Source organism: Bombus fervidus, chromosome 13 (genome assembly GCF_041682495.2).
Source record: "Bombus fervidus isolate BK054 chromosome 13, iyBomFerv1, whole genome shotgun sequence".
Classification (NCBI taxonomy): Eukaryota; Metazoa; Arthropoda; class Insecta; order Hymenoptera; family Apidae; genus Bombus; species Bombus fervidus.
Window position 1 is genome coordinate 9,485,047 of NC_091529.1, and position 17,360 is coordinate 9,502,406.

The following is a 17,360-nucleotide window of genomic DNA, read 5'->3' on the forward strand; positions in this document are numbered from 1 at the left end:
ACATTGTTTAACGTTGGTAATGCGTTTACTGGTAGATACAGAACGTTACTGTCTGCTATACCAAACTGAACGCTTAAACATATTTTTAAGTGAACAAAAATTCGTACTGCTCCTATATGTCTTTTCAGCTAAATTTAAAGAACGTTTAATCCGATATAACAGATGACAAAATTGCAATGGGGAAAAATACGCGTGATCTTACGTGTTTGAAATCGCCGGCAAATCGACATTTTCCAATAATGTTTGCAAGTAATGAATTGACATGTCGTGTAATATCGGTGGTTCCCGTTCGTAATCTCTGAAACAATTTACGATATCATACAAATATCGGTATCGGCGATAGATAAGAGATTAAACTTAAGATGAAGATAACTTCCAAAAAAAAAAAAAAAAAACTTGACATAGTTCAATTTATTTCAACTATTTTTTCAGTTCAGAAAAAAAGATACTAATTGTTTGTCGATTACGTGAAAAATTTGTATACATGAAATTTTGTAACATATAATGTTACGATATTCATAATTATCTTATTATCAGCTTATTTATAATAAAACGAACGTGGATTTAATATGTACATCATAAATTGTGTATGTCGAGCAGATTATTATTATAATATCATAGATTGTTAGAAAAGAAACGATTCAGAAAATTGAATGATGCTTATGTTTGACTCGTAAAGTCATCGTAATGAAAGAAGAGAAACATTCTGTCGTGATTTATTGAAGTTACGATGCTTTAATTTGCCACATGATATTACTGTATGCTTTATCAAGTCACCGTTTATTTGCAATATATTCTGGCGTAAAATGGAATTTACGACTTATCCCAACACGTTCAATAAACTTTCTTATCTTACACATGTTTACGACCGTCTGAGCAACGTTTCCTATTAAGGAACGAATATCGAATTAATCTCGAAACGATCGCACTCAAAGGGTTCACAATCAAAAATTTTCGGAACAAAATTCTTATCGAGAATACGTTATTTCGAGTGTGTAAGATTTCATGTAAAATTAAATACAGATAGTATTTAAAATCGTCGAATTCCTATTATCTTTCTATTTCTTATTATTAATTATTACTAATTACATGCGCATACATATACATTGTTTCGATTAATCATCACATATAATGAAGGCGTTAAATATAGATCGGCATCGTCGCTTGCAAATTATTTCACAGATAACGAAATTAATTAAAAATTATGTCACAAATCGGTAAAATCTTCCGTCATGGAAGAAGCTTCGTGAAATTGAAACTTTAATCAAAATGCGTCGTTTGAAAAATAGAAAACTTGATATGATATATTATTTTTTTCACATATTTAATCATAACATTAATTATAGTGTGTGATATTATGAAATACGGTGTGCCGTAAATCTGTATCAGAAATTTGAGGCGTTTTATGGTTAATATATAATCTTCGAATACTTGTATATGGAATGGAAATAGGAAAGTCTCATGGATATTTTAATAAATAAATTTTAGAACATTAGTTCCTTCGAATGAAATCATTGGAAGATGTATATAACAAAAGGGCTTTTCCGATAATCTATTCTTCCGATAAGAACAGAATCGTTTATGTTCATGATATTCACATATTTAAACGTATCTGATTGAATAAAGATTCAACAAGAAGGGCTAAAAAATGAAGAGAACAAAATATGAATTATACAAAATCATTAAATAATAAAAAAATTGAATTGTTAAAATGTCCTAAAAATTATTTTGAAAAACAAAAGATTGGGATAAATAGAAAGCTATCGATTAAAAACAAGCTGTATATAGTTTCGTAATAAAGACTTCTTTTTATTTATTATAGGTATTGGTATAAAATATTTCTGAAAAAATACAACAACTGTATGCGCTACATAAGTACGTAATGTAACATTTACAAAAATTTATTGCAAAATTAAACGTATGTAATTCCTGAATAGTAGTTCAGTTCTATTAATTAATAACAATTATTGTATAATTATCTTTTACCATGTAAACAAACCAATCATATTAGTTAGATCAAAGTATGAAAAAGATTAATATATGTACACAATTTCTTCTATACTGTATTAAATTATACGATACACTTGTTTTGTTACTGCCCTATGTGGTTGCTTCTGTGTATTTGTTCCTATGTAAAATAAAAAATGTATATCTATCTTTCCACAAATATTTTTTACTGTGACAAAAATGGACAGCTTCCAAACAAGACCATATTACTAAGATAATACTGTCTTAAACAATAAAGTTTGTGCCCCTTGGTTTCAACTTATAAGGCAGTGTAGGTTTTGAAAATATATTTGCAATTTTGTTATGTAGATGTTTAATGCATTCTGGAAGAGGAGCATTTTCGGTTAGATTCTCTAACAGTGGTCGCTTGAAAAGCCTTTTCGCCTCCTGTTGTTGTTCTGGAGTCACAGCTCTATCATCCAGATGTACCAAATGAGGGAACCAAGATATGACGTATAACCTTTTTTTAATAAAAATATTTATAACAGTAAAGTATATGTAATTTGCATATATTCGACGTATGTGATTATTATTTATGTTATTATTAAAGCAGTTGACATATTTCTAATTGCTTTTTATGTTCATACCTGTACTGAAGATAGTCGTAAAAGGTACCACCATTTAAATAACTTGGTGCTGCCTTGTTTCCCATAAGGCACAAATATCTGAGGTTGGGTAGACTCTCATAGAGATTCTTAATAAATGGATACAATTCTTCTATGTTATTATGATTTAACCACAGAAGCTGAAGTTTCGGCATATGTGGAAAAACTGTATGATCATCTATGTTATTATGGTCTAGATTTAAAGATGATAAATTTTCAAATTCTGCCAAAAATTGTAAATTTCTAAAAGTATAACAGGAAAAGAAATCTCATTTGATCGTATGGCTTTTGATCACTTAAACTTGAACATTAACCTATGCATGTATAATTGTATTACATGCATAAATATGTCAAATAATACATACCTACTAAACTTATTATGACTAATATCTAGTGTATGGAGAGTATTACTATAATTTTCAATAATGTCAAACGGCATATAAAAAAGGTTTTCAAAAGCAAGTGATAAGGAATCAACAACATCTACAGATGGTTTATCTGAAGATAAAGACTTTGAATGTCTACAATGTAAATCTACAAATATTAGTCTTCCTAAGGAAGTCATAGCAAGTTGTTCCACTTCGTCTGCTTCTTTTTGCAATTCTAACTCATTAGTGTAATCCAACCTGCAAAGAGGTTATTCTATTTAATGCAATAACATCCAATATTCTCTGATTCACAGAAGAACTAAGGAGAAGAAAATTCTTTTGCACGTTTAATATTTTTTAAAACATTTCAATAACTGGTAAGAAATGTAAAGATATTCTCTGATATAAAATGTATACAACTTATATTTGAAAATTATATATTAGTATATGTATGACTAAAAGTTAACATTAAACTACAAAAATATCGATTATTAACATTAGTAAAAATTTAACACTGTGAACATTTTATTTCAGGCAACTTATTCTTTTCCCCTTTTTAGTATACATTTCTTTGAACACAGATGCGTTAGCTTATGAAATACGAAATTTCTAAAAGTTACATTACACATACCCAATTTTGATAATATTTTCATTCGTTAATACTAAGAAACCTGTATTAATGTATCCGTGTTAAAAAATTTACAAGTATATAAATTCTCAATGGACATCTTGGAATGATTAATAAGTTACTGATAAAATGTCTCACGAAAACACACTTAATCATATTACTTACATTATGCCTCGACTTTTATCACAATACAGGGCAGTAACTTCAAACGAACAATCAACGCGTTAGGATCATGCAATACACTTTTCACTCACTACATTTACCTATACTATTCACCCTAACATCGGTTAAAGCTACAGCTTGCATTGAAAGATAATATTGCGTAAATAGAAGATCATGTAAGGCTGTAAGGCTTCAGTGTAATATGCAATACATGTAGTGATTGGGTCAACCATAGTGAGTCTTCCTGCAGTTTGAACGATACTGAGCTCTCATCCGCGAAGATAGTACATAAAATTTATCGTTTATCTGATGGCAGTTAACGATAAGATATGGGCAAAACCGACTCGCAATTAAAATACTATCTGTATTGTGAGTGGTTCGAACCGAAACGGGAAACATTGAGGTTAGAAATAGAACATTACATAATGTTTAAGATGCTAGGTAATGTATTAACAACGTAAGTAAAATGTCAATCATTAGCCAAGATGAACAAGTAAAAATATATAATACGAAGGACTTACCGATTTTCTCTGCATATCTCATTTTCATATCTTCTCACCGAAGATTATGAAACTTCAAACACTGTATTGCAGTGAGATAGTGCTGCCTTACCATTTCGGATGCTTGTAAACTGTTAATATGGTTGAGAATCGAACGAAACGTTTTACGACATCGATTAATCGTTTTATCGTTCTGTATTTTTCAGTTTGGCGGTAATCGTGCGTCATGTACCATTATATTTTTTATTGGAACGTGCTGAAACAAGTATATTATTGCTGTTTAAATGCGTATTATATAAAAATTTGTGATCTAAAGTGTAAATTTTTATATTTTCCATCCATTCATTAATTTCTTCAGCAACGTAAAGGTAAAAATAAAGTTACGTTTATAAGATACATATTTAATGATCTAAGACCATGATCTTAAGTTAGAATGCTATGGCTGTGGTAGAATTTGTGGTTAGAATTTTCATATTTTTATTCGTAATATAAAAATTACGACATTCGTTTATATTATGTGTGTGTCAGCGTTTTCAAATTTAATTCAAGAAAAATAACACTTCTGCTAAGTTCTACCATCTACACACACGCACCTTAACCTTTATATCTATTTTACCTGTATATTACGGCAAATAATATTATAATTCCTTTGTATCAATGTAATGTACGAATAGAAGATAGACAACTGTCCACAGTAACCAAACAATAATTGACAATGATCTTAGAGTCGATATAACGAATCCACGGTCCACGGGATAACGAATATACTTTCCCTCAAAATCTACGTCGGACTCGACTCACTCCTCGTAATACACTACTCGCTTGATTCATTTTTCACTACTCACACACTAGGTCTCTGGCTAGTCAGACTGCAAGCAAGAGAATCCCTCGTCGCTACTGAGCAAAACTATATGAGGTGTCCTTACGGCACCGGATCATCGGATTCGTGGGGGAAAATTGCATAAGGGGCGACAGGTATACGGGCTGATAGAACAAAGGCCGCCTGCTAATTGTGTATGATGCGTTACCCTCTGGCGATTATCCGTATGGGGCCGTTTATTGTCAAGTATCGGTACGGCCGATTCATTAAAGGCAGGCTATGCAATTCCACGTGTCCGTTAGATGAAACGTTCATCCTGTGGTCGTGGCTACGTTCGGCGATTGGTCGTCGCCTCGAGCCCAAGCTCATTGTTTCAAGTTTCGAATAACTGTGTTTGGGTTGTTTCGTAATGGCTACAGTATTCAGGTTTTTCCGAGTGATTCCAACGGGGGGTCCAGTTATCCTTTCACCTGTGACATGTAAAACCATCTTTCTCTGACGTCTGAAAAATACATCATAAATCACAAAGATCTACCACAACCACAACATTATATTACACCAGAGAGATTATGCTAACGAAATACAAACAAAACATAATGGGTACAATAATTCATTATAGAGTTAAAGTCCATACACATGTTTATTTAAAGAGCTAATGTGCATTTAGTTTTTACATAACATTGCTCGTATCGTTATCGACACGTTTCACAGACAGTCAGTAACACCATTAATATCTACATATAAGCTATATGTCGAACAACAGTATCACACGTGTTGACGACAATCGGCTGTCATAATTATCGTTTGTCGAACAAAATTCGTGACAAAAAGTCTAGCGAAGGCTTTTGTCTTTTTTTCGTCGATTATTCTCTTTCGTTAGAATAATCGTTATATTAAACAATAGGTCAGGATTTATCGTCGTGTATAGTGCAGTTGCCTGTAACAGATTATGCCCGACTCTATTTATATGTTCATAACACTTTGACGCGTGTATTTGCACGCGTATTTTCAACGGGCAGTGACTGATAATGAAAGCAAGCGCCAAAGCGAATTTTACAATACCGTCATGCCTTCTACGGTGAAATTTATGACGAATATTTGAAAATTTTGCAGCGACAGGCCGTACGAATAAAACATTCGTTCTGTCGCTCCTGTAACTCACAACCTCCACTCCCCCGTACAATTTAAATCACCTACGAGGCAATTTGGACCTTCTTGCAACGTCTCGACTCATTCTTACTACGATAGTCTATAACAAATAGCGTTTCAATAACAATAATGTTTATTGTAATGCGATTTATCGGGGTCTGGTTTTAATTAATGGCACAATAAACAGAAAATGATTATTGGCGATAAAATCTGCTACATTTCTGTTTTTTATTTTCTTTGATTTTTATTGGAATCTTCATCTTCAAGTGAACCGGCTTCAAGGCGTGCTTGTGCACTTGTTGATAAAGTATCAGACGAGTCATTAACACATTCGATGCAAATTATGTGACGTATCTTCGTTCTTTTAAATTCTTTATCGTTTACGTCCCATTTATTGCCTTTTTTCTTCTTGAAATTTTGAAAAAAGTATGATTTGCATTCTGTTTATTTCGTCATGAAAAATTATCTCTTTACCGATTATACCTTCCTTCATTTATAAGAAATTTTACGTATATATCGGTTAAATCATATTTTAAATATTCCAAGAAAAAACATAAATTACTTTGCATTAATAACTAACACGAATGTGTTGCGCAACGATAAAGTTTAATAATATGTTCTTCATTGTATCTATTTCGTGTTGATTAAAAATCGAGGAAATCAATTGCCGTGTTATCGTTTTCAATTTTCTTTTATTGTACATTCAGAGTTACATGACAGACTATATTAAGTTGCGGAACAACGTTGCTGTTCAATACTTTCAAGCACAAGAAAGTTTTCAAAGATATAACTAAACGTCTCACAATCGTATTCATATACACGTTCATGTTTTTTTTATTTTTTTTTATTTTTTTATTTTCACAATTTCGCTTAAATAAAAGGTTCCGACGAACTGTTAATTTAGATAGAAAATATGAAAATATTAAATTTGTAGTTAAAGCATGTGTACAAATACGAACGCGAATATTTGAAATTTTACTCAAATTCGTTAAACTCCTAGTGCCCATCAAATTATTATTAATATTATAGCTATTATTTTGTTGCATATGTCGAATATTTTTTCTCCTTAATGTTTATTCAATAACATCGACTATGGAAATGTTATTTGAAGAATTGAAGGTAATACAGGGAAAACTGTACAATAACATAATATCAAAGTATCGGGCAATAGAAGACTGAATGGTTTAAAACTCAAATACGTACCGGCATTGTTTAATTCTTCGATTCTGCGTCGTCGAGCCAACATCGATTAAACTTTAAAAACCTCATTAATTATGATTTATTGAAAACTCTGTCATTCAAATATATATACACATATATACATACACATACACGCATATATGTATATATATATCTGTGTATATTCCTGTTGATATACGTGTGTATTCCTCGGTATAACAGCGTATATAATGTCTATACAAGACACATTTAGGGCAATATTGAAACTCGTTTAAAATATAATACTTCATCTCAGTGATATTCCTTACACGATAATTAAGCCAACATTTGTTTGATTAAACCCGTCTCTAGTTTATTTCTGCCAATGATTACAAGAAGACATATTCATTTTTTTTTTCTTTTTAATTATTTTTAACACTGTTCCACGTCGATCTCTTCTTCAACGTTACACAAAAACGCTGGAACTATTTTATATTTTTATATGTATATATATATATATGCGGGTATCTTTTGTTCCGAACAAATTTCGTTTTTAAACTCTGAAAATACCGTCTGTTTAACAATGGAGGGAGATATTTTGTTTGCCAGAGTCGAACGAAAATCGATCGTTCGATTTTTCACCACTTCGAAAGCACAACGATCTTGCCACTGGACGTGAAGGAGACTTGCACAGGTCACGATCATTATAGTTCGTTTTTCTTACATTTAAATACGCTACAGATACAAACATACAATGAGATTATATTTTAATCACCGCGGGCGTATCGCGCGCGGTAAAAGGAGTTTCGCTGTTGCGCGAACGAAATGATATTTATTTGTCAAACGCATCTTGATTCGTGAACTGGAATCGCGCAGACGATTATTTACAATCGTCAAAAGAAGAAGGGAGGAAATGAAAGAACAATCGATCTGTGCAGATGATGGTAATCCTACGAATGGTTTTTAAGAAATTAAATATTTGCATTTTATTATTCGTTGTCGAACAAAAAGAGCTTGGCTTGTCTCGTAATCTGGGGCTCGAGTAAATTGACCGTGAGAAATCAGTTGAATGAAGAGTAGAATGCGACGCAAGGGAGTATAGTATATATTTATGTACGTCGGTCGGTTTTCCGCGAGGCAAAGCGAGTTAGAAGGAAGTTTTTCCGAAAATAAAGTTTCCGGCTGCGGTCGGCTCGTCCGAGGAGAAATATTGCTTCCAGAGGTTGGTGAATTTATCCCAGGTAATTTCCTGACCCTGTACAAAGAGAAACGATTCAATGGAATTAATGTTCCGCCCTGAGCGTCGTATCCTTTGTACGAATCTGTCGCGTGATTTTCACTTACGACTCCTAATTTTTTGAAAGCCTCCCTGGCCTCAGCCTCTGCGACACCGTGGTATCTGCACACGTTACAGAATTCGTTCTCGTCGATCGATTTGTCACCTGACCAACAGAAAACGGCACATTCTTTTGATTAGTCGTCAATTTCCGCATCGAAAGTGACATTAAAGTAACGTTACAAGATTCGTTTATTTCGAAGCGACAAATACCTTGTAGCTACGTAGAAATTCCTTAGAACGTTCTTCAAATAAGAAGACTTTTTTTCAAGTGGATAGATCGATATAGAAAAAGAGCGTAATACGTAGTATCGTGAAATAATCGTGTAAAACTTGATCAACTTGTAAGGAGTACGGAGTACAATGCAAGTAAAATAGGAAAGCGCCGACGGGTCAGAAGGGATGGGAAATCCTCACGGTTTGTCAGTGCCAGCGACATGCCCGTGGCCCTTTCGGAAAAAGGGTACCTGGGAAAGCCAACGTGACCATATTTGGTTCTAGGACGATTGTAAAAACGTGCGTGTGGTGGGAGTACGGAAATCGTTAAAAAGGGACGTTTTGTTGGAAAAGGTTGTTGTCGTCGTTAGTCGTTACGAGTTAATTTAATTGCTCTAGTTGTAATACATTAATTTATTAAGAAATAGTTCTAGTTAAATAATCATAGTTTTCTGCTCTATCATTTGTAAATAAATATATAAAATGAAATCACAATAAGTATATACGAGTATACTCGTATGTAAGAAGCGAAGGTATTTCTGAAATTCAATATCGCAGGACTTGGTAAACAAGCTTCGAATATTTTTGTATTGATCATCATTTATTATTTTGAAAGTTTCTGTATGGCGTGGTTGCGAAATTCTTTCATAAATATTTAACGAAATTTCTGAAGATATTGGAAAAAGTGTATCCCAATTTTTTTTCATGATTCTGGGAACTAAAAGTATGATAAACTTACCAGATGCATCGAACAACTGGAACGTCACAGACATGTATGCTTGTTGCCATTCGGATGGGTTCGATGGATTTTTTGCATATTCTTCCCACAGTGAAAACCATTCATCTCGACTAACCTGAAATAAACAGGAGAAACAGAAAGTATGAGTCAAATGTTTCTGCTCAGATCTTCTAACAAAAGCAGCTTTGAGTCGTTTCTTTCGAATATGTACAGCAAAGTATCACTGGAATTTCGACAATTTTACATCGCTCGACGAAACGAAACGAAATACGTGTAATTAAATCTTTAAAATATAATTGAGATAGAAGATCGGTACAACTATAGTAAATTTTATATTCGATAGAAATTCATTTACCTGACCGTCTTGATCCGTATCAGCTCCTTGCCTTAAATTATCCCACATTTTAAGCAAAGTATCCCTTATACTTTGAGCTTTGGGATTATCGGCAGACCAACCTCTGTTTTCATTGATTCGCTAAAACAAAGTGAAAAGAATCGTGTAGATATCGTTTTCTAAAATATGAAATAAGTTTGAAAAATGTAACTCCTGTCTCTACGAAACAGTTGAATATTTGTTACTATATTTCAACATTACTCTTTAACTAACTGTATCGTTTCCTCGACGGTCGAAGCTGAAAATCGCTAAATAATAAAATATCGAATGCTTACTTGTATAGCAAGATCTAGATCCTTCTTATCAATCGCACCACTTTGATTGAAATCTGGGAACATAAAAAGAAAGCATAGATATAAATGTTATTTTAAGTAGAAAGTAAGATAACAAAATAGCGAAAATTCCCTTCCGATCCGACTCTGTCCACTCCATTAATCTTTAATCAATCGAAGCTATGGTGAACAACTACGACGTAGCTCGTAGTTCGTTCGACTGGTACAGTTGGCGCGAGCCATTACGATCCTCGATATACGACATGACTGAATCTTCTCAGAAATTGAGCAGACAGAGGGAAAGGACAAGGTGAGAAAGAAGTATATAGTTGGTATTTGGCATGAGACCGAGGGAAAAAAAAAAGGTAGTGGAACGTTCAACGTCTATGTCAGTATAGTGTCAAAGTCATCGCTACATTAAGTTGACACCGGCCATTTGAGGTAGCGTTAGCCTCGTCAGCTTATCGTTTCGCACGCGTCGATGATCGAAACAAAACCTTCCCGCGCCTCGTTGAAAACTTTTCACAAGGAAAAAGGGGCTCGATCACGTAGGCAGAACACGTGACAAGGAATCGATGTAATGAAATATGGGCATGAATAAGATAAGGGTAGCCAGAGGGATGGTATTTTGGCCTGTATCCAGCAAGAGCTGTGTGCAAGATCTGACGTTAGACCGGTGGAAAGGACGGTCTCTCGTCGATCGTGCCATTCATCGCTCAGAGCAAGGTCGTTGTCGTCCTCGCGACGTTTGAATCGGACGTCATTAGTTTTCGCAAAGTCGACCCAATTTCGCAAGTCGACTTTTCTGCCCCTTTTTAGGTGACACCTACTATCCTTAGATTCCTCCGGGATTCATCCCGTTTATTAATTCCAATTTTGCCGAGCGAACCCTTTCTCTTCCGATGCTTTTCTACTTATTTCACCTACTGTTCCTTTCCGTCTCCATTTTTTTTTCTTCTTCTTCTCGCTTTCTTCTATTTTTCCTGCTCTTTGTTTATATTCTCCTCTGCGTGGTTTTGCCTCGTTCGTCTTATCAAATAGTGATTACAATTCAACGATGTAAAATGTACAATTCCGAAACCCGACGGCAGTCAATTTTTACCGAGGTCACGATGAAATAATTTAGCAGAACGAACGATTGGGAACACGCTAGATATCTGGTGGTTCCGTACGACGCTAAACTATGGGGATCTTTTATCTGATGTTAAATTGATTAGGAGGCACGTGTATCTGTCTAATATAGCTTCTATGCTACGTTTTGACCTAGTATCGGAATATCGTGGAATAATTCTCGTCAACCTTTCGTTATTATTTTGCTGCTTTGTGTTTAAACGATTTCCCGAATAACGTACAATTTGGAATATATACTTTAATCTACAGCGATTGTACGAAGTTTACAAAAAGACAATTCTATCGAATCACACACGAAACAACATTTCTCTCAAGGAAGAATATATATATATAAATTTTTACCTCGATAACTAAAAAAGTCCAGAGAGAATTATTTGACGAAACACAGAGAAATCGTAAATTACGTAAAGATTTATTATTCCAAAGCAGCCTGTCCAATTAATAATATTTAATAAAATCGGCCGATTCTGCTCCATACGTATAAACCACTAGTTTTCAAACGAAGGTTCGCAATTCATCGCACCGTTCACGGCTTCTCTGGGTCACGGTGAAATACCGTATCGACAACGAAGAACAGCCCTGCAGGATATGTTTAGCAGTCGATCGACGGTCAAAGAAGGGAAGAAAGTAAGGGGCTAATGAGGGCCACGAAGCGTGTACACGCCTGTGACCTCCACACGCTCCACACAGGCAGCCTCATCATCGCATAGCGCGACTGATCGTGCTAACGCAGTTCCCGATGCGCACGTAACTACACTTACCGATTCTATTCGCAAGTTTCGTTCTCTAATTACGCGTGAAATTTACGTCAGTCTATTATTCGCATCCGCCACACTGTCATCATCCGTATAGAAGTATCCATGTGTTGTATACACATGCAAAGGTACTTTCAAAACTTTAACGCTGGAAGATACCCTGTCAGAAATTTTGGCGCCTGTATGCGTCTACGTGAATGGCCTTTCTCGAAAATACACAGAACTGCGAATAAGTCGTATGAATGATTGCCCGCGCGTTACACACACGACGAACATAGAAACATTGCTCCGGTACGATAGGCGTATACGGTGAACGTGTAATTTCAACGCGACAAGACATCCCCCTTAACCGCGTCCATTGTTTATCTGCTGCTGTTCATACCATAAATAGGTGTCCAGACTGACTCACTTTTGCTCAACCACGCCAACACATAGGTGCCATAGAGAGACCGAACAAAACGGCTCTGTATAGCCTTGATTCCGTTTTCAGCCCCCAAAAATACCCTCGAGAGGATGTCGTCTACTCTTCCTCCTCCAACCTTTCCGGACCGTATTTCATTTCGCTGGAAGCAGCGTGAATGTTCGCGCTGCTCTCCGCGATAGCCCCGAAAGGGGCCACCAATGGAAGAAGATTGTTAGCTGACCCGACTCGATTCGTGGAAGAGCTACGAGAAACGCGTTAAGATCCAGGGAACGACAATCGGTTTTGTTATTTCGTTACCAGGCAACTGACGACGCTTCTTGGGGAAAAATCGTAACCGATTCGCGATGAGAGCTTAACTATACCAGTCTCGTGGTTGATGGTCGTGAACGTTAGTTCTGATAAGGTGGCCATGAAATTTTCTTGGGACAATTAAGTGCCGTTAGGGATGCGTGATGATCGGCATGAAATCGGATTACTCCGAAGCTTAACGATCATGTTTGATATCGAGGAAAACTTTGAACGCGGAATGCGTGGAATGAATTCGTTTAAACGGATTTTTCCCCGATCTTTGCTCTCTCTTTCTTTTTTTTTTTTAGTGTTTCTAGTTGGGGAAAAATCCAATTAAAGCTGTTATCTGATAAATTTGCTTTGGTGCCGAAGAAATGTGGAACGTATTGATTTGTTCTTTGTACTAGACGGCGATCACTTCGAAGGGAATGTAAATGAAAATGAATTTTAAACGTGGCTTTGAAATAAATTGCTTTGAAATTTTGAAAGCAAACGTCTTGCTAGATTGTCGACCAGGTTTTACGTCAGACTATACGCAACAAATTAATTAAAATTTGTCATTCTAACGTAAAGACTAAGAGCTAAGAGCTTCTTCTGTAAATAGATTACTCGACGGCTCAACAATAGGCGAAGATAATACAGCGATAAGCATAAAACAGAATAGAACTTAACTACGAGGATAATTGACGTGGATCTTTCGAATTGACACTGTGGAAAATTAAGATTTTATAAAATCGACGCAAAGTACGAAGGCTATTAAAACAGAACGTAGTGTACTCACCGAAAAAGGTGTTGAAAACGTAGAGTAATTTCGTTTTACGGAACTCTGACAGTGGCATCTTGTCAATCTGCAACAGAGAGGAACAAGGGAGTTGTTAAGCGTGTCCGTACGTTCGTGTGTGTCATGTTAATATTCATTCTCCGATCGAATGACGATCAGGGTCGATTGTCTCGAGCGACCGACCCTTATTTTATCTCGTCAGTAAAAAGTAACCGCGGCTTGCTTTTTATCGAGCTGCTTTGTACAACGCCTCGATATTTACAAGGCCGTCGTGAAGACACAAAGTCAGCTTAATTCAGGTACATCGACAGGTGTTTTCCGATATCTGGACAATAATTAAAAACTTTCGAATTTTATTTTCGTGACAATCCTTCGATTCGCCAACGAGCCTTCTTACACATGCGACCTACTTCAGATAATAATGAGAATTCTTCAGACCTTTGAATTTGTAATTGTGAAAATTATTCATTGTTACTAAAATGTTCATATTCTATATTCCATAATTATCTACTGTCGTGGCGGTACTGATATATTCTACTAATAAAGGAATTGAAATAATTGCAAGGCTCTGATATCTAAAGTGTATAATTTATGCTTATATATATGGCTGCTTTGATTTCACAATGACACAACTCAAAAAATGTAAAGTCTAGAACGAACGCGTTTAAAAATTCAGGAAGAGATCTTCGCGAGTCATTTCAACGACATTGTAAGGCTGACTTAACACAAGATACGCCACTATTCGCGAAAACGATACCTTCCACTTGTAGCGTCAAAAAACAACTGAAGATGTGCCAGTGTTGTTACTTATTGGCCTTGGAGCAAAACTAAAGCCAGATTGATGGCGGCATAAGTAATCATTTTTCCCCCTGGCGCGGAACTAATGGAATTATAGATACACCGTTTTACACGATAAAAGTAGAAACATAAGGTAGAATTCTTCTTTTCGCTGAAAGCAAATATGAACTTTTCCGAGTTGTGCCACTGTCAAAGCACAGCAGCGATATCTTTACAACGAAAGGATCGAACATGTTTATTCAAGAAAAGAGAAAAATTCGATCAAACGAATTGTCCGCTGATTATTTTAAGCGAGATATGAGAACTTTAACGAGGAATTTACAAATTGTTGAACTCTTATTTTACGAAATATGGTCTTACGTTTGTTGGGTGGAGAAATTTTGGAAAAAAAGCTGCTGGTCCTTCCTTTTGCCCCAAGCTGAAATAACTGACATACTCACGGAAGGCAACCCTTTATATAATAAGATTTAAAAGCCTTTCCTTACCGAAGATAACGCGTCTATTTGAGCGTTTAATGACGTACATTTCGCTATAATGCCACAATAATACTGTAGATGTAATTTAAGATATCTGCAAACATCAGAAATGTATTATTGACCGTAACGTGACGTAAATTATGCTCAAGTGATTCACACAGAACGAAACGTTGCTTGGAGCCTGTTCTTTCCCTTTTCGTCGAATAGTACGTACATGGTACACCATCGACCATCGAATTTTACTTGCGGTATAATATTAACCGTATTAATAACGATTCCATCGAGGTTCAGAAACTCTTATGTGCCTACGGCGATTATGCATTCCTATGTAAAATACAATGGTAACTCTCCTTTATCGAATATTTAATCAACCTCTGACGTATTTAAGAAGAATCGAAGTATATCTCAATGCTTTGTCGTAAACATATTAAGCAATTAGGGAAAAATCTACTGGTTGCGAAACACAATTTTCATCATCTGTAAAGTTATCACGTGTGCTGAATAAATTTCCTACGTTTATGGTTACCGGCTTCCTCGAATCTCACGTATACATATTTTATTGACTATTTCCTTCAGCTGTATAACGAATATCTAGTAGTTTATGATAATAAACTTGTCGAAATAGCTTCTACGATATTTATCGTATTCATCTTTCATTCATGACTTATAGCGTTTTAACTCGTTATACGTAGAACATATGCGAGTATCGATAATAATTTCTATAGTAAGATATTTTAGAATTTATCAAGATAAAAGTAGAATCTTTGACATTGATCAAAATCGAGGCAATTCTACGTTTACGCTTTAAAGCGTAAGCCATAAATCCCCTATTTTAAGAATGGAAACTTTTTTCTTTCTCTATTAGTTTTTTTCTGGTCTTTCTTATTACCAATTTCTCGTAATGTTCAATCATCGTTCACCGTAATTTACAGGCGTGATATTCAGTTTAGAGAAAGCAGAGATCAATTAACCTCGTAATCCAATTACCACCTATTATATAATAAGGACGTTCGTGGTTAACTTGCGCTAGAAAATCCGAGCAACGATCTTTCTGCACGATGTGAGTATTATTAATCGTCGCATGATTTCTAATAAATAAAAAATAATAACAAGTAATCAGCTGTGATAGCTATCTATCGAAAAGAGCCGCGAGAAAGTAGCTACAGCCAACATTGTAATCGTGTATAACTGTATATCATTAGAAGGTGGTATCGCTTCAAGGTGAATGTTGACGTCAATCTTTAAAGTGATTAACGTTGCACGGTAATCTTTTCATTTGAAAATGTCCGTGCTCGTGAACGTTTCCATGTAACTCGTCGTTTATCAATTTTCCAATCAACACTAGCGAAGATTTTACGATCTAAGAGCTTCTTTCACCGTTGATGGTGTATGATACATTATCTTCTAATTTGATAATAAGTAAATTGACCGCAAACTTTGTTGAAGTCGAACGGTTAGCGAATTTCTGCCATCGTTCGAATAGTTTAATGGCAACTTCTAGTCGCCATTATTGGTCGTGCAAGTGTTGCTGGTTTGCAAACAGTTCGCCACGACTTGGAACTGGTTAACTTGTAGGCAATTTCCTCATTGATTGAACTTGACTGTAAACTGAAATAGTTCGTGTCGATTCCTGTACGCAAGTTTTTTCAAATTCATTAATTAACAAGTTGGTAAATAGCGTGGTTTGTTCGTGTGTATTATGGCGGGTCAATTAAAATCGTAGATAATCAATTTGCTTGAATGTAAGCGCACTTGTATGGTTGAAGTTTTCTTCCGTTTATGTCGTGTGTAAAATAACAGATACTTTCGAACAATTTTTGTTTTTTTATTCTCGATCCTCCAACAGCCATACAGAAATTTAATTGAAAAAAATTACTTCGTGAAAAAATGTTTTCGGTCAAGCTATTATCCTGCATTGCACTTCCAGTCAATTCTGATCAATAACTGTGAAACTTGATAACAACGTGAAAGTCTTCCCACCAAAAAAAAAAAAAAAAAAAAAACAAATAAAAAATAAAAACATGGAGAAAAGAGAAAACTTTTAATAATTATAATTATCGCAAATCGATAAAAGTTTTCAATACACGTTATAAGCAAAAAATGAAGCGCGAAGTAAAAGAGATAATAAGCCGATAAATCGTTGTGCTTGAAATTCGGCGACGTCTGTAAGATAAGGCAGTCAGACAATATGGCGATGCAACACAAAGATCCAGAGTAAGCTTTAAGTCTATTGTTTCCACTAACACTATGAACAACCTCGATTCTCTAGCAACGTAAAATATACGTGAAACCAGCTCCTACGTTGCAGTCTTGTTATCTGCTCCTGCCAATATATCAACCTGTCGATACGCTA

General features: G+C 35.2%; 3 protein-coding genes across 6 annotated transcripts in view; all 3 read right to left on the bottom strand.

Moving 5' to 3' along the window:
* Positions 1–2,101: 2,101 nt before the first annotated feature.
* On the bottom strand, positions 2,102–4,381 carry LOC139993514 (leucine-rich melanocyte differentiation-associated protein). 2 transcript variants are annotated; one of them, XM_072015310.1, is made up of 4 exons: positions 4,292–4,381; positions 2,978–3,238; positions 2,595–2,855; positions 2,102–2,467 (listed from the first exon to the last, which is right to left on the bottom strand). In XM_072015310.1, exons 2-4 carry the CDS (start codon positions 3,175–3,177, stop codon positions 2,233–2,235), a joined length of 696 nt encoding a protein of 231 aa, XP_071871411.1. In that variant the 5' UTR covers positions 3,178–3,238; positions 4,292–4,381; the 3' UTR covers positions 2,102–2,232. The 2 variants fall into 2 exon arrangements, with proteins under 2 accessions (XP_071871411.1, XP_071871410.1); XM_072015309.1 differs by lacking the exon at positions 4,292–4,381 and adding an exon at positions 3,774–4,201.
* A 2,530-nt stretch (positions 4,382–6,911) lies between these two features.
* The window catches only part of Scp2 (Sarcoplasmic calcium-binding protein 2), a 44,345-nt gene continuing 33,896 nt past the window's right edge, over positions 6,912–17,360 (bottom strand). The window contains exons 1-7 of one of the 3 annotated variants that reach the window (XM_072015312.1): positions 14,892–14,988; positions 13,734–13,800; positions 10,358–10,410; positions 10,044–10,163; positions 9,689–9,803; positions 8,742–8,839; positions 6,912–8,652 (exon numbers count right to left, since the gene is read on the bottom strand). In XM_072015312.1, coding sequence (XP_071871413.1) covers positions 8,545–8,652; positions 8,742–8,839; positions 9,689–9,803; positions 10,044–10,163; positions 10,358–10,410; positions 13,734–13,791 — 552 coding nt within the window. In that variant the 5' untranslated portion in view covers positions 13,792–13,800; positions 14,892–14,988 and the 3' untranslated portion in view covers positions 6,912–8,544. Of the gene's footprint in view, positions 8,653–8,741; positions 8,840–9,688; positions 9,804–10,043; positions 10,164–10,357; positions 10,411–13,733; positions 13,801–14,490; positions 14,510–14,891; positions 14,989–17,360 lie in introns of those variants that run through there. The other 2 variants (XM_072015313.1, XM_072015311.1) reach the window with 2 other exon arrangements.
* LOC141445869 (uncharacterized) overlaps positions 14,994–17,360 on the bottom strand; it is a 34,122-nt gene continuing 31,755 nt past the window's right edge. Inside the window, exon 3 of the mRNA XM_074112019.1 lies at positions 14,994–15,101. Within this exon, the coding sequence (XP_073968120.1) occupies positions 15,093–15,101 (9 nt within the window). The 3' untranslated portion in view covers positions 14,994–15,092. The remainder of the gene's footprint in view (positions 15,102–17,360) is intronic.